Here is a 20,542-nt window from a genome sequence, read left to right on the forward strand (position 1 = left end):
CTAAATCAAAGTGGAAAACTACAATGAACAATTAGCAAGAAATGAAATCTGGTAATGCTGTTTTACAGACCAGTGATTCCTAATATTCTGCTTTTGTATCAAGTATAAGAACAATAAAAATATTCATTCTTATGTGAACACTGATTTTTTTTTCCTTTGCTGAATACTCCAGAGCCAGCTAAACACTGCTCTGCTCACTTTCTACCTTCTAAACAGCCTCCTTCTATACAATATTCATATTAAAGCACAGTAATTTCAACCAGATTGTTAAAAAAAAAATGACTCCCTCTGTTTCACCACTTACTAAAATTTCAAATTATCTTCAATCCAAGGACTTAAAACAACTCAGTCATTGGGAGAAAGAACACATCATCTTAAGCCATATATACAAGAAATCAGAAGTTAATAGACAATTCTCAACAATCAATTCGGGAGGACCAGAGTATCACGAGGAAATTAAAAAGACGGTATTTTAATTAACACCGATTCCATTTGGTCAGTTAGGATCTCACAACTAGATATTACTTGCATTCTGACTCTGTCTTCCCTTCTGATTTAGTACATGCTAAAGCCAAAAGGTGGGCAAAAGGGAAAAGAGATCAAGACAAACAAGTGAATCCAGTCACTATATTTATTTGGCTATTCTTATCATAATAGAGAATTCTGAGTTTTAAAAAAAAGCTAAGGCAAAATACTGTAACATGTCAATTGATAATTATATTCCTCAGGGAATACTATCCCAGCTAGCTCAATTTTCAGATGATATGGTTAAGTCATATACATTGTTAAAAGTTATCTCAACTAGAAAATCATTTTGCTTACAATCGCTAGGGCTAACTTTTCTTACGTGTATTTATTTCTATTCCCACCTCCTTAGTAAATAGATCTTATTGAACAAATCATTCTGAGAATTTAGCACATTACTAGCTCAGTATTATCTATCGTCTTATTCAGTAATCACATTCTACTTGTCTAATAAACCTATACTCCTCTAAAAAGGTATCAAAGCAGCCAAAATAGATTTCTAAACACTTAACTCATGGAACAGTTTTATATCTAGACCTCAGTCCCTATTTATTCTTGTTTTTGATACAATTCCAAGGTATACGTACTCATTAACGATACAGCAGAGATACCTGGCAGACACCATCTTAACCAAATGATCAAAACTAACACTACCTGTCATGGCACACACTGACATCACGTGCCTCCTAATGAGCTGCTCTGAGAACAGCACAGCATCACTTCTGTGCTATTCCTGCCAAAAAAACATCACCTGAACCTAACAATGAGGAAACATCACATAAACCAAAACTGAGGGATAATCTACCAAGTAACTGGAATATCTTTTTTTTTTTTAACTGTCAAGGTCATTAAAGAGAAGACTGAGAAATGGTTCCAAAATAAAGGAGTCTAATAAAGAGACAAGACAACTAAATGTAACACATGGTCCTAGATTGGACACAGTACTTACAAGGGGGACATCAATGAGACAAACAGTGAAATGTGAAAGCAGTCTGTGGATCAGATGCAAAACTGCATCAATGTTAACTTCCTGATTTTGATATTTGGACTGTAGTTACACAGGAGAGAGCCCTCGTCCTTAGGAAATGCAAGTAACAGGACATGATGTGTGCAACTTATCCTCAAATGGTTAAAAATGTCAACTGTAAAGGGGGCACCTGGGCTGCTTAGTCGGTTAAGCATCCGACTCTTGATTTTGCCTCAGGTCATGATCTGGGGCTTGGGATCATGAGATCAAACCCCCCCCCCACCTCGGACTCTGTGCTCAACGCAGAGTCGGCTTGAGATTCTCACATTCTCCCTCTGCCCCCACCACGGCTTGTGCCCGCATGCAGGCATACTCTCTCTAAAATAAATAAATATATCTTTTTTAAAATGTCAATAATAAGGGAATTGAGTAAAAATATACAGGAGGTCTGTGTACTATTTCTGTAACATGTAAATTTGAATGTCTACATTTTTTTAATGGACACCGTTATGTTGTATGCAGCAATACAGTTACTTCTCTAAAAACAGATTTCCACTCAGGTCAGTACTGCCATACTGCTGTAACAATTTCTAAACAGCTGCAACATGCACAAACTAGCTCATACAATATCCTAAATACTCTAAGGACAGAAAATATTAATAAAATAAGAATCACAAACAGAATAAATTGAGCCAACTCTTAAGGCAAATTCACAGATGTACCTGCATGCCATAGCAAATTCCAAGAACAGGCTTGCCAATAGTGAATATCGCCGGATCAAACCAGGGAGCATCTTCTGCATACACAGAATTAGGTCCTCCAGAGATGATAATAGCGCTGTGGATTCAAGGAAGAGAGTCAGTGAAGAATCCTCTAACTGCTAATTTTTATCCCGAAGTCTATGCCCCCTCTCCCGTGAAGCACTGAGGGAGACTCGATACAGATGCAGAGATTTTGTTGTTTTCAGTATACTGTAGCAGATCCAGCCTCCTACACAGCTCAATCATCTATACTCCATTGCAATGTGTGAAAGTCCACCAATTCAACATTCACTTGTTAATAAGTACAAACTTCAAATAAATACTAATGCTTCTATCTGTAAAGGTTTAGCATGAATTTGTTTTGTCTTCCTCATTAGTGAAGGAGTCAATGAGAATTCTAAAGGGAAATGGAGAAAATACAGGTCTTTCAGGAAGCAAGGAGTAAAGCAGGTCACAGAAAGACCCAGGATGACACAGCCAAATACAACAAGGGATGACAGAATATGAATAATAACCTAACTTTGCCTGTTGAAAACCTATCCAACATTCCCAACAGTTTTGTCTGAGACCCAGGAAAGGGAGCTAACATATGAATGCCCACATGACATTCTCTCAGAACCCAGGTCAATATTATAACTTCACTACATTATAATTTACAGAGCATTCTATGGGTTAACTTGAGAGTCGAACAGTTATTATGGAAAAGGCTTCTAACTGAGGCCTATGATCTTTACCTGGCCACTGATAGATCTAATTTGGCCCTAAGCCTACACTCAAAAGATTGAGAATATTTTGATATTATGAATTTTACATAAAAATCCGGATTTCTGGGTTTTCTTTAGAAGAGGGGAAAAAAAACCTGGCAGCACTTGACCTTCACTCTCATATGGCTACAAACAACTGGACTCACAGAGAGATCTGCACCTCCAGACTACTCTGCTCCCTAGTTTGCCACACGTGCCCTCTTATACAATAGAGGCATACCTATGCTCATCACTTAATTGAAGGTATCCTCAAACTCATTTTAGGTTTGAGTTTTGCAGGAATCCTGATTTATCTACATTTCTCAAGGAAAATGCATTTTAAGATCTAACCAAAATCTTCTTACAAACAAATTCAGGCAATTCATTTTATAATTACCAGCTGCTTGCCACGTAAAAACAAAATAAAATATAAGCTTATAATACTTCCCGAAGAATGATGTAATAGCCAAATTCATAAAAATTATTCAGCAAGATAGGACATTTTTCAAAAAACAATTCAAGTGAGCTCAAAGGCCCCACTCTTCGAACTTTGTATTGCTTACATGAATTACGCTATTCATCATGTTTGTTAGCCTATCTCCTGCAAAAGAGACTAAAGACAACCTACTCAGAGGATAAATGTAACATCTTTAAGATAACAATCCTAAAGGGGTGTAGTGTTAGCCTTAAGGGTAGATATATGCAACTTAGCTCTTTAAAAATGCATAAGCTAAAATTCTATAAAACATACTTAATAATCAAGACCTCTAGAATTTCAGTACATTATACTTAGTTTTATGAAAGATAACCACCATGGGACCGCCCAGCATCCCTCATTAATCTGCTAAACAACTCAGGACTATAAGAGTCTTAATACTATTAAAAAGAAAAGGGAATGGACTTAGTCAAGGATGAAACTCAAGCAGTGCTTAAGCCAATTATGAAAATTCTTATCTCAATAACTCTCAAGAAGAGCTAATCACTCATTCTGAGTCTTCTAGTTCTACCCTGCAATTACTTTGAAACTAACTCGCAATTACAAAGCCAATAAGCCACAAGGCATTCCAGGTACCAATTTTAAGCAAGTCAAACTTCCAAAAACAAGTAGGTTAAAAGGTCTCTCCTCTCATAATACTCATATTCTAGGAAAAGGATGGTCAACTAGATATCTCAGCAGACAGGATTATAACAAGCAAAGCCACAGGACTATAGTTCCTACACAGAAAGAACCTCTAGACAGAAGCAGGATCTGGGAATTGTTTATAATCAGGTGGCAAGAAAAATAATTAGCATCCTATTGCCAAGTACTTGGCTACCCTATTCTTAAATATTTAGCCTGGGTTAATCTGCTGGAGATTTTTTGTTTGTTTTGGGTGAAGGGAATGAAGGAGCTTAGATATGACAGACAGTCATTCAGAATTCTCACAGTTTTTTGATTCCCTAAAACTGGTTCTCACTGGCAAACTGAGATGGTCGCATTAGAGAAACTCAAGGGTCCCTCCTTACTCTAAAGATTCTACAGTTCAAAAGAGATGACTGTTTTTAACTGTATCCTAAGACTAGGACACAGTTAAATTTCAACCTGTCTTTTCTGATTTCCAATTCACTCTATTTCAGAAACAAGAATCACAGGATAAACAGGTCTATGAAGCCTTTAAAAGTTAACCATTTCTCTAATGGAAAAAAAAAATTATGTTTTTGAGAAAAATTAAACACACTGTATTTTGGATGAAATATATAGCATTAATGTTTAAGACCATTTGAAGTTACAAACTGCAGTTGTTTGCTTTTGGTAACACTCTTCATAAAGAAAGAGCATCAATTCCATGAGAAAAGGCATAGCATTAACTAGAAATTGTTAAAGGAAGAAACTGTATATAAGCTGGCTGTCATTTTGACTAGTTCTGAGCATAAGCTGTTGAATTAAACTTTATATTAGACTTCAGAAACCTTCATATTTTAGAAATTTGTCCCTTGGAATATGAGGCAAAAGAGACTCACTGGACACAGAATTCTTCTCATTTAGGTAATCTAGCTACTGTATATATTCCTTTGATCAAATGAATGACAGTAATAGCCAAATTCAAGTCTGACCCAAAAATCCTAAAAAATATAAAATATTCAAACAAAAAGTTCTTGTAACTGTGCAATTAAAATTAAGGAAATCTTTTAAACTAAAAAAATTTTTTCCTTTAATTTTTTTTTTTAAATCTGAGCCATAAAAGAAAATTTCTTATAAAACTATTGCATGTCTTATATTCATTTAAAAAATTCAGTGCCCAGGGCACCTGGGTGGTGCAGTCAATTAAGTGTCTGACTCCTGGTTTCAGCTCACATAGTGATCTCATGGTCTTGAGACAGAGCCCCAGGTCAGGCTCCACACTCAGCTCGGAGTCGGCTTAAAACTCTCTTCCCCTCTCTCTGCCCCACCCCCCACCTCGAACACACCCTCTCTCTCTCAAAATACATCTTAAAAAAAAAAAATTCAGTGCCCAAGCAAATTAATAAAAAATTCCATAATCTAAGTTCAATCTCATAGAAAATAGAAGTGAAAAGTCTACCGGAATCCTTGCTCTTTTATGGCAAATGCTGGTGTTTCCAAGGGAAAGATTTCCGACTGCACAAACAGTTCTCTCACTCTTCGATCTATGACTTTCCCATACTGGGCACCAGCATCCAGAATGACAACAGCTCCTTCATAGTGGTGGCGGCCATCCTTAAGGTCTCCTCCAGCGTTCTCCAGCTGCAAATATTAAGGCAAACGTCCTCTTAGTTATAAAAATTAGTGCTCCTTTAAAAAAGAGAGGTCACTATCAGCTCCAAAAACATACCGAAACTGTTAACTTAGGACTCTGAGTTGCCAAGTCAAATCTTTTAAAAGGAAGATTTTTATACATACCCATAGGTAAGCATACATAAACACTTTAATAAAAGCCAGCATTTACTGCTATGTAATATAGTCACTTTATGTATAAATGCATCTTAAATATATTATCTAACATGGTGGACATACAACCCAGCTGTGTCAAAATATAGTCCTAGTTTATGCCTGTTATACTGACATTCTTACTAATAGGGCCTCCTTTGAATCTCAAAAGCATCCTAGCTTGAACAATAAATTATATGGTCACCCTATCTAATAGTCACAGCATTCCTATGAGGGCTATACTGATGAGGAACCAAAAGTTTGCTGCCAGAGTATAAGCATGTTCAAATTCACTTCATTAGGATTTTTTGTATTACCTGAGGAAAAGGGTATATATGTATATATCCTATATATATATGTATGTATATCCAACCCACAACATTAGAATTGTAAAAGGTTTTTTAATCTTATCTCTGTCACCTATACATTGATAATGCTTTTCCGGAAAGCAATCAGAGCAACAAATCCTCAGAAAACAAGCTGCCATAATTTTAACAGAAGAGGAGGCTCTATAAAGTTATAAAAGTTATCTGAATCGCGATTCCTTCTCAACTCAGGAAAATTATATTCACATACAAGAGAAACAAATTATAGAAGTCAAATCCGATACAAAGTTAATCAAAGTAAAAAAGACAGAATGAGGAATAAAAACATCTCTACCAGAGCAAGCCAAAAAGAGAAACAACAGATCAAAACTGGAAAGTACGACTTCTAAATGAACTAAAAGATATTAAGAAAATTATACAAGGTATAAACGACTATGAATCAAAATTAGACTATGAACCCAGAATGACCTATCTCAACACATACTTCTGTTTAAATTCTTACTTAAATTCCAGTTAGTTAACATACAATGTAATATGAGCTTCAGGTGTGTAATCTAGCAATTTAACACTTCCATACAACACCGGGTGTTCGTCACAAGAGCACTCCTTAATCCCCATCACCTATTTCACCCCCCACCCCCACCCACCCCCCTCTGGTAACCATCTGTTTGTTCTCTACAGTTAAAAATCTGTTTCTTGGTTTGCCTTTCTCTCTTTTTTCCCCTTTTGCTCATCTGTTTGTTTCTTAAATTCCACACGTGAGTGAAATCATATGGTATATGTCTTTCTATGACTGACTTATTTTGCTTGGCATAATACTCTCTAGCTCCATCCACATCCCCGCAAATGGAAAAATATGGACCACTTCACAAATTTGCGTGTCATCCTTGCACAGGGGCCATGCTAATCTCTGTACCGACACATATGCTTAGCAAATTATTGGGCTTTAAAGAAAAAAACCTTTCAATATTTTGGATAAAAAGCACACATGACTTATAATTCACTCAACTATACATTTGTTGTATGTAATTTTCTGTATCCATGTTTTATTTTACAATAAAAAGATTTTTAAAAATAAAGCAAAACGGAACTAACTTTACTTCGCACCTAGTATTTCATGTGCTTTACATATTTTCTTATTCATAATGATATGTATTTCTGTTTTACAGATGAAGAAAATGAGACTCAGATACTGTATCACCTGCCTAGGGACACACTGGCAGAAGCAGAAGGTAAATGCAGGCCTTTTCAAACCCCAAAACAATTAGCACTATAGAAGTAAAGTGGGTAAATATGCACCAAATTTTTGGAAGACTACCTTCAAAGTTATTTTGATTTTTAATATTTTGGTACTTAAAAGAAGTAAGCTTTATTACTTTAGAAAGTTTGCTTACATGAGTGAAATAATGTTCTGCCGATATCTGAGAAAAGTAGTTATTATACAATATAAATGATTTTGGAAATTGAATTTCATCAGTACTAAATTTATTCAGGTCTTCGAAAAGACACTTTAGTAGACGTCAGTTGCCCAAATAAAAGTTTTAGGGTTAAAAGAGATTTTAAGACCCTCCCCCCACACACATACACACATATTTTAATCATCTGAGATACTCAACTACCCAGAATAATCCCTTCATTACCAAAAGGCTACTATAGAAGCATATGTACTTATTTAATCTCACCACACCTAAAACTGGGGAAAAGATATACATTGTCTTCACAAAATTATCTACCACATTAGGTACTTTAGAAATATCAACAAATTTCACTGAAAGTTTTTCTTAAGAAACCATCATCTCACATACAACACTGAATGAAGTTTGAGCCAACAATTAAAGGGTTAAACCAAAGAGTTAGACTCTCTAGCTCTTGACCTTATCACATGCTTGTTCTACCCTCCTTTTTTTATTCTTGAAAAATTTTGAACTTACAGAAACCTACAGAAAGGTTGAAAATATGGCACAGGAGTGCCTGGCTGGCTCAGTCAGAGGAGCATGCAACTCTCCATCTCCGGGTTGTGAGTTCAAGCCCCACACTAGTTGTAGAGGTTACTGAAAAAAATAATAATAAACTTAGAAAAAATTAAATTTAAATAAACTTAAAAGGAATGGCACAATAAATCCCACTGTCTGCCTAAATTCAACAATTAGTAACATTTTGCCACATTTGCATGATTTCTATCTAAATATACTTCTTCCTCTGAATTACTGGAAAATAAATTATAGATATTTCTCTTCCAAAAAAACTTCCCAGCACGTACTTCCTACTAACAGGACTATTCCCCGCTATAACTACAATACATAATCACACCCAAGAAATTTAACACTAATAGTATCTACATACAAATTTCCTCAAATGTCACCACTAATGTCTTTTAAGGCTTTTTTTCCCCAGATTTTAAAATATTTTTTTGGCAACAATCTTACACTAGTGATGTAATTATGCCTCTTCCTAATAAAACACCAAGGCAAGGATACGATGTCATTTTGTCCCACTATTGGTGATCCTGACTTTGATCAGTTGGTTGATAGCCTGTGTGCTTAAAAGTAAAAAATAAACAAACAAACAAACAAACCCAAACACCTGATTTCAAGTCCTCCCCCTGCTTAAAATCCTACAATGATATCCCCTCAGAATAAAGTTCAATGAAGTCCAAAATACCTTCCAAGCCCTATAAGGCCTTGACCTAATCTTTAACCTAAATTGCTGTTTAAACGCCCCATGATCCCACAGTGGGCAATGTCCCCTTCGGCTGAAAAATCCCAACATGGATAAATCAGTCTCAGACATGCCAACTGAAAGAAGCCAAACACCTCTAAAATCACTATATCTTTAATTTTCCATTAGCTCAATGACACAGCTGTCACTGCCATGGCTATAGTTATGTACAATTTGACATAAAATCCNNNNAGGGAAAGAGATTCCCTGGAGTCTCTCAGAAAATCTCCCTTAGTGCAGAAAGATGCCCCAAGGATTCAGCAAAGGAAAATATAGCTGAGCTCAGCTGAAATTCATCTAGGATAGACATTCCGAAGCTTTATACAACTCACCAAATATGTCATTTCTCTATATATTCTATAAACACTTAAGCAAGACCCCTGGCGAGTGCAGTGGCTTGTAACTCCTAGTAATACCATTAGACAGGTGCAACCCCTTAACATTTAAAAACCACTTGAAGAAGGACTGAGTTCTGGTTACCACCTGAAAAACTTCCATTGACATCTTCTGGTAAGATCAAGGAAGTACTAGCACCAAACTTGTAGAATGAGTCGTCAGTGATCTGGAAAAAAATTTCCAGAAGTAACTGAGCACTCTCAAGAAATGCTGAATCATCAAAACTTTTGATGGCATAGAAGATGTGTGGAACAGCAGTTCTTGGACAACTCAGGGCAAAAAATAACTTAGAGGGGCGCCTGGGTGGCACAGTCGTTAAGCGTCTGCCTTCGGCTCAGGGCATGATCCCAGCGTTCTGGGATCGAGCCCCACATCGGGCTTCTCTGCTAGGAGCCTGCTTCTTCCTCTCCCACTCCCCCTGCTTGTGTTCCCTCTTTCGCTGGCTGTCTCTCTCTGTCAAATAAATAAAAATCTTTAAAAAAAAAATAACTTAGAAGTGTCAAACTAAACATGAAGGAAGTTTTTAAAAAATACCAAAACTAATTTAGTTCATATTTTTTTTAATCTGTAAGTGGTATATGATTCTCAACAAAGTCTAAGTCTCTTATATATAAAAAATTCTAGGTGCGATTACTGAATACAGGCAACAGTTAATGTAGTAGTTCATTTTCTGCCTATGTACATGAAGGAAGTTTGACCACATGCTTTTAACTGTTTAGCTGGTTAGGGACTTTATACTCTCTGCTCTACTTATGCATGTTTTTAATATTCTATACGTAACAGACTGTATTATTGGCCCTAATTCTTCACGATTCCCTATATCCATGCTGTTTCTCATATGACTTCGCAGTTCATCCTCTTTTAGGCAGAATGTATTTCCTCACTCTTAACATTGGGCTCAACCATGAGACTTGTTTTGGCCAATGTAATGAAGACAGAAATCATGGAGTGCAATGATTCTACTTGCACCCTGTGCTTCTGCCATCGTGAAAACACCATCAACCTAGTAGTCCCAAGAGAATGATGAAAGTAGTGGAGCTCAGCAATGCTGAACTGACCCACAAACTTGTCAGCAATAAATTAGTTCACATGTCCTTCTGAAAATGTTTAATACCACCTAAAGTGACATTTTACAAAAACTGTTTAACACCAAAGCATCCATGGCAGGTTCTATATCTGTAACATACTACAATTCTGCTTTCCCTGGCCATAAATAGCAGAAATACATAATATAGGGCAAAATTATTCAAAATGGCTATAATCATGCTTAGCTTTCTGTGACCTTTTCCTTAAGATACACATTACACTGATTCTCTAGCTTTGGAAATTTAAAACATAAATGCAGACTTATCTTTTTTTTTAAGGGGGTAACTAATGAAGCAAAGATATCAGGGAAGAGGAACCACGTAGAGGCATTATTAATTAACCTCTGTGGAGGTAGGCCTGGTGAACCCAAGATTTACCATACCAGGATACTATGCCTCACAAACTGATAGAAAAGTTCTTATCGGGGCGCCTGGGTGGCTCAGTCATTAAGCGTCTGCCTTCCGCCCAGGGCGTGATCCCAGAGTCCTGGGATTGAGTCCCACATCAGGCTCCTCCGCTGGGAGCCTGCTTCTCCCTCTCCCACTCCCCCTGCTTGTGTTCCTTCTCTCGCTGGCTGCCTCTCTCTCTGGCTGCCTCTCTCTCTCTGTCAAATAAATAAATAAAATCTTTAAAAAAAAAAAAGAAAAGTTCTTATCAAATACCTGAAAATAGTTTTTATATGTCAATACCGCACCAATGCCAAGGTTGCATTTAAAAAAAAAAAGAAAAACAATAAAAACTCAGCCTTATTAAATCCCGAGTGCTTCCAATTCTATTTTCATCAGCTTTATTACCAAATTATTTATTTTATTTATTTAGAGAGTGTGTGCACGGGCACGCACACAAGAGGGGGGAAGGGACAGAGGGAGAGGGAGAGAGAGAATCCCAAGCACCCACTGAGTGTGGAGTCCAACACAGGGCTCAATCTCACGACCCTGAGCCCATGACCTGAGCCAAAAATGGATGCTTAACTGACTGAGCCACCCAGGAGACCTCAAATTATGTTTGAATTTAAAATTCAGATTGCTATAATCAAATATAGAAGTTGTTCATTTCTACTGGTACATGTTTATAAAGCCAATCTAAAAGTAGCCTGTTTGCCCACAAACCACATCCTATTCCCATAAAAATGCAGCTGAACAAGATATTTTTTAAAACACCCTTAAGGACAAAATATTATGATGCAATTTTTTTAAAGTTTGTTTTACTCTATAATGTTTATGTCTTCCAGGCATCAAGTAGATTATTACAAAGTAAATATTCTAAACTGTACAAAATAGAAAATACCAAACCTGTTAGGGTCTATCCTCTGACCTAGTAATTCCACTCCTAGGTATTTATCCAAGAGTAATGAACATCTATGTCCACAAAATCTGGAAACAGTTCACATGGCCATCAACATGTGAAAGGATAAATTCTAGTATATCCTATGGTGGAATACTACACAACAGTAAAAATGACCTACTGATAAAACAACACAGATAAATCTCAAAAACATTATGTTGAGTGAAAGAAGCCAAAAATCGCTATATGATTCCATTAATATAAAGTTCAAAGCAGGCAAAACTAATGTTTGGCTACGGAAATGGGAACCGTGGTTGCTGCTGGAGGAACCAAGGGGCATGTAAGAACTTGGGAGTGACAGAAATGTTTTATATGTTGATTGGGATAGTGGTTACACAGGTATAAACATTTGTCAAATTCAAATTGTACACGTAAAGGTCTATACCCTGCACCCGTGTACATTTTACCTCAATTAAAAACCAGCAAAACAAAATACCTATTAGTGACCTTTCTCAACCCATTTGTCTCCACAAACTGAAAAACAATGTTACAATAAGCAATTGTTTACCCTCAGCCTTCAGGGACACCAGATGGTCAAGCTCCGCCATGGTGTCAAAAATAAGGCCAATGTTCACTCAAATCTAAGAGCCACTCCATTACAAAACCAAAATCTATCAGGTTAAATCCACTTACGTGGATTAAACATCCAATTAACCATCCATTAAAAGTTTATATTTTTATTCCTAATTACCTTTAATTACCTTTTAAAAAGTTATCTCCTCAGTCTCATGCTGTAAGTCTGGTGCCTGATTTCACCCAATCAGATGTGGGGAGTTGGGAGGACTGTATCTCACAGTTCATGACAGTAATGCAGCAATATGAAAATGTTCCATCAAATTATAACTTAGGGTCTCACAACAAAATGGATCAAAGACTTAAATATAAGAGCTAAAGCTACAAAGCTTTTAGGAGAAAACATAGGCAATTACACAAGATTAAAGATTCATTAGGAAATGCTCCTTAGGAGGCAAGCCATAAAACAGACTCTTACCTACAGAGAACAAACTGAGGGATGCAAGAGGGGAGCGGGAGGGATGGACTAAATGGGTGATGGGTATTAAGGAGGGCACTTGTTGTGATGAGCACTGGGTATTATACATAAGTGACAAATCCCTCAATTCTACTCCTGAAACTAATATTACACTATATGTTAACTGGAATTTTAAAAAAAAACAAAAACTTGGAAAATAAAAGGGGAATGTTCCTTAGATGAGACACCAAAAGACGAGTGATGAAAGAAAATAAGTTGAACTTTATCAAAATTAATAAGCTTTTATGCATCAGAGGACACCATTAAGAAAGTAAAAACCCACAGAATGGCAGAAAATATCTGCAAAGCATATTTCTGATAAGAAACTTGTCACTAGAATAAAGAAACTCTTACAACTCAATAAAAAGACAAGTAACCTACTTTCAAAAATCAGCAAATGATTTGAATAGACATTTCCCCCAAGAAAATATACACATGGACAATAAGTACATGAAAAGATGTTCAACATCATCAGTCATTAGGGAAATGCAAATCAAAATCACAATGAGATACCACTTCTTACCCACTACAATGGCTATAATCCAAAAGACAAGTGTTGGCAAAAATGTGGAGAAATTAGAACCTCACGCACTACTGACAGGAATGTAAAATACCGGGGCGCCTGGGTGGCACAGCGGTTAAGCTTCTGCCTTCGGCTCAGGGCGTGATCCCGGCGTTCTGGGATCAAGCCCCACATCAGGCTCCTCGGCTATGAGCCTGCTTCTTCCTCTCCCACTCCCCCTGCTTGTGTTCCCTTTCTCATTGGCTGTCTCTCTGTGTCAAATAAATAAATAAAATCTTAAAAAAAAAAAAAAAAAGAAATGTAAAATACCACAGCCACTTTGGAAAACAGTCTGACAATTCACCAAAAGGTTAAATACAGAATTACTACATGACCCAGCAATTCCACCCCACGTATATACCCACAAGAAATGAAAATTTATGTCTACACAAAACTTGTACAAGAATATTCATAGCAGCATTATCCATAATATTCAAAGAGTAAAAAAAACCCAATGTCTATCAACTGATGAAGAGATAAGTAAAAGGTGGTCTATCCATACAACAGAATATTATTTGGTAATAAAGAATAAGGTACTTAACATATGCCACAAGACAGATGAACTTTGAAAGCACTACACTAAATAAAAGAAGCCAGTCACAAAAGACTACATATTGTAAGATTCTAGTCATATAAAATGTTCAGAATAGGCAAATCCGTAGAGACAAAACAGATTAGTAGTTGTCTAGGCTGGGAGAGAAAGGCAGACCAGGAGAAAGGAGGACTGGTTGCTAGAAGGTATAGGATTTCCTTTGGGGGTGATGAGAATGTTCTAAAATTGACTGTGGTGATGGCTGTACAAATCTGTGAGTAGACTAAAAACCACTGAACTGTGCCCTTTATATGGCACCATTTTATGATATATGAATATCTCAATAAACCAGTTACAAAAATATTTTTTTAAGAAAAGTAAAGAGTAGAATCTAGGTGGTACACCTAAATGCTGACTAAAATTTCTTTTAACTTGCTTGTCAGTTTGAAATTTTTCGTAAAATGTTAAAGGGGGAAAAAATTACAGCATAAAAAGTTTCACTTTACTAATAAATGTATCAAAATGATGATTTAACCATAAATATTTTTATATTCATCTAAATTTTCCCAAATCAGTTAGGGATTGTTCATCCAAAATTTGTTCAAAGCAGCGTTTTAGAATTTGGAGTCTTAGATTTATATTCATAATGAGACTCAGAGGTTAAGAACTACTAAAACTACTTCTCCAAATTACAGACAAGGTGAAGGTGATTTAAATTTACATAGATCTCAGTAAGTTTTAAGAGACAAAAAGGATTCTGTTCTCCTGGTGACAAACAAGAATAACAGAATTTTGCATGTCCAGGCAGCTTTAAAAGTTTGGGAAACCTCCCCTGCAAATGTTACGATAGATTAGAGCAGATTATTTTACCTGTTGGTCAGTTTCAACGCTGCTGGTTCTCAACTTTTAGAAAACAAGTAATTTGACACTCAATTTTTAAGAATTTCATAAACTCTTAGCATACTTACTCAGAAAAAAATTATTCTAATATATACATTAGGATTGAATTTTAGCCAAATTTTAAAAAGATGTCCCTGTTTAGATCAAGATCTAAACCCAAGGCAATGTGCTCTCTATAACTGGAGTGACCATATGGCCCAGTTTGCCAGGACTGTCCTAATTTACACCTGTCATTCCCACACCCACCCATTTATCTCATAGGCTTCATTTTTTAACATTCTTATGAATAACTGCATTAAAGTAACATAGGGTGGGTTTGTTAACACTTTCACTTTATACTTCCACCTTCTGCCAAGGTTTTGTCTAGTCCTGTGGAGTACAGGTGCAATGAACACAGAGTTCTGACTTCTAACTTCAGGTTCAATCTGAAAGCCAACCACTGATAACCCATTTCTTTTTCCAAATCCTTTCCTAATAAGATGAAGTACACTTGGACAGGGGCATGTAAGGGTAACTAACTCTATCCAGTCTTGAGTGCCACAGCCATTGCTCAGCATGCAAGACGCACCAAACCTCTAGGCCACCATCTGGGTCAGTGGAAAACGTGAATAAGGTGTCTGTAAAGTATACGCAGGAAAGAGACGCTGTGTGTTCCTGTGCATGATGTCCAGAGAGAGTAATTTGAGCACTCTTGCTACAGGACTTTTGCCATTTATTTACTATATTGTATAAATCCACATTTATTTTGTTTGGTAATATTTTATTTTACAGCAATTACAATTTATTTTTAGCAATTCCTTTTATGTCTATGTGCCCCAGGCTAGCCAAGAATAGAAGGTCACACTACTATAACCAAACACCTTACTCCCTATCACATTACAGTGTACTACATTAGGGAATGTACAGACATAACTATATAAACCATCTCCTTGGTGCTCAAAACAATGAACCCGAAGCCATGGCAAGGGTCCACCAATAGAAAACCAACTAATACCACATCACTAGTACAGTAAAGCTATTTTTTTTCGAACCACTATGATTCGTAAGCAATTACAGAAACATCTCTATTCCACAATAAGCATGAAAAAAATACTCTATACAACCCAGAATTATACATGCTATACAAAGATTCAAATTTCTACAGAACGATTACTCTTCTGTTGATTCACAAAGTGCTTCAGAATTATGTTTTATCCCTGAGGACTTCATTTTGAGTATCTAAACAGAGTCTAGGTTAGAAGGAAACATGAAGGCATTGTGCACCATAAGAGAGGTAAATTTTATTCTTCTGGATAGCAAATAAGTATTCATTACTTTAAACAGCATCCTTTGAAATAGGAATCATTAAATAGCCTTTTAAAAGTATCAAATATATTTGAACAAGTATAGGACAAGTGTACATTTTTAAAAAAATACTTAAGAGACAATTATCTTCCTTAAGTAACAAGTTGGCCCAGCTAAAGACAAGGTCATATGAGGTTCCTGGAGGAATTTCAAAACCTTCCAAGTCTTAGAACAGGAAACAATAAAAACTATTCCTTTTGTCTGTAACAGCTCTTACATTCTAGATGAAGATTTTTTTTAAGGGAGGGGGTAGAGGGAGGCAGAGAGAGAAGTAGGGGGGACGGGGAAAGGGAGAGAATCTTAAGCAGGCTCCACCCCCAGCGCAGAGTCCGATGAGGGGCTCAATCTCACAACCCTGAGATCATGACCTGAGACGAAATCAAAAGTCAGGTGCTTAACTAACTGAGCCCCTAGATGAATATCTTAATACGTGAACAAAATCTGAAGCAGAAAAAAAAAAAAAAAGAATCATCTTTGACCTTTAAAAAAATGTTCTATTATAGAGTTATCATAAAAGGATAGCTGTTTAATACTCAATGCATCCCAGGTAAAAAAAAAATCTTGTTATCTTTCTACTCAATTCAAAAACTTAAAGGGGCGCCTGGGTGGCTCAGTCTGTTATGCGTCTGCCTTCGTCTCAAGTCATGATCCCAGAGTCCTGGGATCCAGCCCTGCCCCTCACCCCACTTGTGCTCTCTCTCACTCTCTCTCTCTCTCAAATAAATTCTTTAAAAAAAAATGAAATTTGGCTTGTCTCATTAAAAAAAAATTTTAATGCCAAATTTAAAAGTTTAACAGTAGATGTCATTAAAGGTTCTATACCACATGCAATCAATTTTAAAACACTTTTAATCCAAGTATGATTTACCCTAGTCAACATCTCAGTAAAGGTGATGGAGCAGGTCCTACTTCTACTCCAACCAAGAGTCTGAGGCTTAGATAAGGACAAAAAGTGGGAAACTTGACAAGTAACCCAAAGAACAATATTCTGATAATCCTGCCTTAATAAAACAGAAAATAGTTACTATGTCTGATACTTGACCTATATAATATTCATACATAACACTGAGTAGCTGTAGGGGCGCCTGGGTAGCGCAGTCGTTAAAGCGTCTGCCTTCGGCTCAGGGCGTGATCCTGGCGATCCGGGATCGAGTCCCACATCAGGCTCTTCCGCTATGAGCCTGCTTCTTCCTCTCCCACTCCCCCTGCTGTGTTCCCTCTCTCGCTGGCTGTCTCTCTGTCACATGAATAAATAAAATCTTAAAAAAAAAACAAACAAACAAACACTGAGTAGCTGTAAAAAAGTTTTCAAACAAACCATTATATAAGATCTTAACTTCTTAATAACATATCAGTTCCTTAACTAAGAAAACAATAACCTCTGCTTCGGAAAGTTAATAGCACAAATGCTTTTACGGATTTTAGTTCTCTCCCTAATTTCTATCATGTAAAAATGTCATTTTAGAAAATCCTGTGATACAAATTGAAATGTACCGGAATAGGAATAAAAATCAGCTCTTTACTCCCACTTTAATTTATGAACCAGGATTTACACACAACTGTCAGAGTCACAATCGATATACAAAGTAAGCTTGGGTACAGTACTTGTATTTCATTCCAGAGGGAAGGGTGGTTCAGTGGTAAAACTATGGAAAAAAACACCTACTCAGATTTTCAGGTGGACCTCTTAAAAATCTCTTATTTCACCTAATTTATTATGCTTATTATCCCATGTTTACACATGTCTTTACTTGAAATGTTTCTTATGATCAATAACATATCACGGTTTAATTGTAGGGAGTTTTTTCCTCCTTAAAAGTACATGAAATAATAATAGATTTGATGAAATATGTTATTTCCCTGATGGCTCCTCCTGAAAATGTTCCAACTGAGTTCACATCTAATTGTTACTCAAAAAACAAAACAAAACAAAAAAACAAAAAACACACACACACACAAAAAAAACACTCATGCTTTAGTATACTGTAAACATAAAGGACCTTGAAATAAAATCAATCAGCAATTCACTTGAGGCTCAAATATATCAAATTGATCAAGACTCTCCTTAAGATGCAAATTAAACAAAACAAAAATATCAACTAGAAAAAAAAGTTTGTTCTATATTCCTGAGACAGATAAATTTGGAAACTGAGTCTTGAACTTTCTGCTGCCAGTTAATTTTGTGAAAATACTCTTCTCAAATCACCACATAACTTTCAAAGTCTGTAAATTAGGTTTGAGTCCTCCTATTAGTATAGTCCTTTCCTCTACCAATACGAAGATAAATTTTAAGCCTCAAAACAGAAAAATGCTTTGCAAGTGAGCTGATGTACCGGAAAGAGCTGTACAATGAGGTTTACATTAGCTTCTGAGCTCAAAAAACTACAAGCTCGACTGTCTTCATTCCCCTTTATAATCCCGAGAAAAGTTTCACGCAGTCTATGCCATTAGTTTTCTCGGTTTAAAAGAGCATTTCGCTATCTTATCTTTTCTCATTTGTTCAAAAAATAGTTTAATGTTTAGGAGGTACTAAGCAATCATTAGTAGGAAAGGACCTACTAATATGCGACACTTAGACACCACCTTTGAAAGAGAATACCATCTGAATAAGGCACTACTGACAGAACACCAATTCCCACCTGACTTTTAAAAATCCCACACACGAGTAAAATTTAATAATTTCTTAAAGCCAGGCTCTAAACAGCGTACAAGAGATACATCATACTCAAGTTAATCGCCAATTCAAAACTATGCACTTTATTGCTGACAAAAAACGACTTTCTGAGGGTCTGAAAACTCCAAGCCAACGAAAATTTTAATACAGAAGTGAAAGCGAAGGTGCCCAATTCAGAAGCGAGACTAAAGAGGAGGGTCTAAAGAAAAAAGTGAGTTGGAGGCGACGAGAAGCGCGGCGGCGACCCAAACGTGCTCTCCCCACATCAAGTTAGCAACTTTTCCAACACCCTGGGACTCCCCACTTCCCAGCCCTCGGACGCGCTGGCCGCGGCTCCCGTCCCGGAGAGGGCACCCACCGCGAGGAACGGATCCACCGCAAACAAACGTGCAGAAGCAGCAGCCAGCAACTAGGGGCGGGGTTAGACCCACGCTCCTGCCCTCGGAGAAGGATGGGGGGAGGGCAGCGGAGCGAGCAGCCCTCGGGCCACCGACCCTGACCGGGAACTGACCGGGGGGTGGAGGGAGGACTGCAATCACGCGGCCTCGCCGAGGGCCGGCCTCGCCGCCGCGGACCCCAAGGCCGGCGTCAGGGAATGGGGAGGGCCTCACCGAAGGCAGGCGGGAAGTGGGGAGGCGGGAAGACGGCAGGCCAGCACAGCTTGAACGCACGCGAGGCCCCGATCCTGCCTCGCCTTCCGCCGGCCCCAGGAGGTCCACAAAAGCCCCCAGCCTCCCGAAGGGACCGGGGTGAGAGCTGAGGAAGCAAGCACACACACCCGCTTGCCTCCCTACCTCCACCCTCCGGCCGCGCTCCTCGGGCTCCGAGCCCCACAGCGGAGCGGGGGAGGCGAGGGCCAGCGGCGCGACTGCGGGGAGCTGACGCCCTCCCCGACGCCCGGAGGCCGGCGGGCGCAGGAACCCCGACACGCAGACAAAAATCAACAAAGCACCTGCCGCTCCCGAGGAGAAAACATGCCACAGGCCCCGACCGGGGACTCTCCGACGCGCAGCTGCCCGGGCCGCAGGGCTGCGCAGACGGGCTGGGGGGAGGGGGGGTCGAGCGGTGGTTCCTCGGCCCCGGAGCCTCGCCTGCGCCCGGAGGCGGCAAAGCAGGGAGCCCCACGCCAAAAACTGACCTTGGAGTCTCCGTTGCACAGAGCCATCGGGGCCGGGGCTGCGGCAGCGGTGGCCACAGTATGAGACGGGGCGGGAGAGGGCCGGCGGGGTCGGGTCCGCGGGCCGGGGCTTGAGGAGGAGGCCTGGTCTAGAAGCGGGCGGGCGCGGAAAGGAGGTAGCCGACTGCTAGGCGCCGAATCTAGCAGCAGCCGCGGAGCGCGGGCCCCAGCGCCGCGGGAGAGGAGACCAGCAGCGCGCACGCTGCCCCCGCCTCCTGCTTCCGCCCCGGCCGGCCACTGGGAGGAGCCAGAGCCCGTTCGGCTAGGCAGCCAAACAGCGGACACCCGGCAGCTGTGGCCGCCGCCAAATCAGCCTGCTTCGGGAGGAGGGGCCTTCGGGGCCCGGCCCCGCCCCCCAGGTCCGTTCCCGCCTCCGAGGTCCGCCTCCGGGAAAAGAAACCCGCAGGTTCTGCGGCCAGCCCGCCCACGGGAAGAAGGGCCTGCGGCACCCGGCCCCGCCTCCGCCGCCAAAGTCCGCCCCCCAGTAGGAACCTGACCCGCCTCCGCCTCCTCTGGTCCGCCCTTGGGGGG

The 20,542-nt window shown here is 39.0% G+C and overlaps 1 protein-coding gene and 1 pseudogene across 1 annotated transcript in view; both read right to left on the reverse strand.

The window, feature by feature from the left end:
• GMPS (guanine monophosphate synthase) overlaps nucleotides 1-20,309 on the reverse strand; it is a 59,314-nt gene extending 39,005 nt beyond the window's left edge. The window contains exons 1-3 of the mRNA XM_040636643.1: nucleotides 19,973-20,309; nucleotides 5,558-5,739; nucleotides 2,215-2,329 (exon numbers count right to left, since the gene is read on the reverse strand). Of these exons, the coding sequence (XP_040492577.1) occupies nucleotides 2,215-2,329; nucleotides 5,558-5,739; nucleotides 19,973-19,999 (324 nt within the window). The 5' untranslated portion in view covers nucleotides 20,000-20,309. The remainder of the gene's footprint in view (nucleotides 1-2,214; nucleotides 2,330-5,557; nucleotides 5,740-19,972) is intronic.
• On the reverse strand, nucleotides 7,099-7,199 carry LOC121104320 (annotated as a pseudogene).
• Nucleotides 20,310-20,542: the final 233 nt, after the last annotated feature.

The sequence above is a fragment of the Ursus maritimus genome, unplaced genomic scaffold, assembly GCF_017311325.1.
Source record: "Ursus maritimus isolate PB19 unplaced genomic scaffold, ASM1731132v1 scaffold_20, whole genome shotgun sequence".
Classification (NCBI taxonomy): domain Eukaryota; kingdom Metazoa; phylum Chordata; class Mammalia; order Carnivora; family Ursidae; genus Ursus; species Ursus maritimus.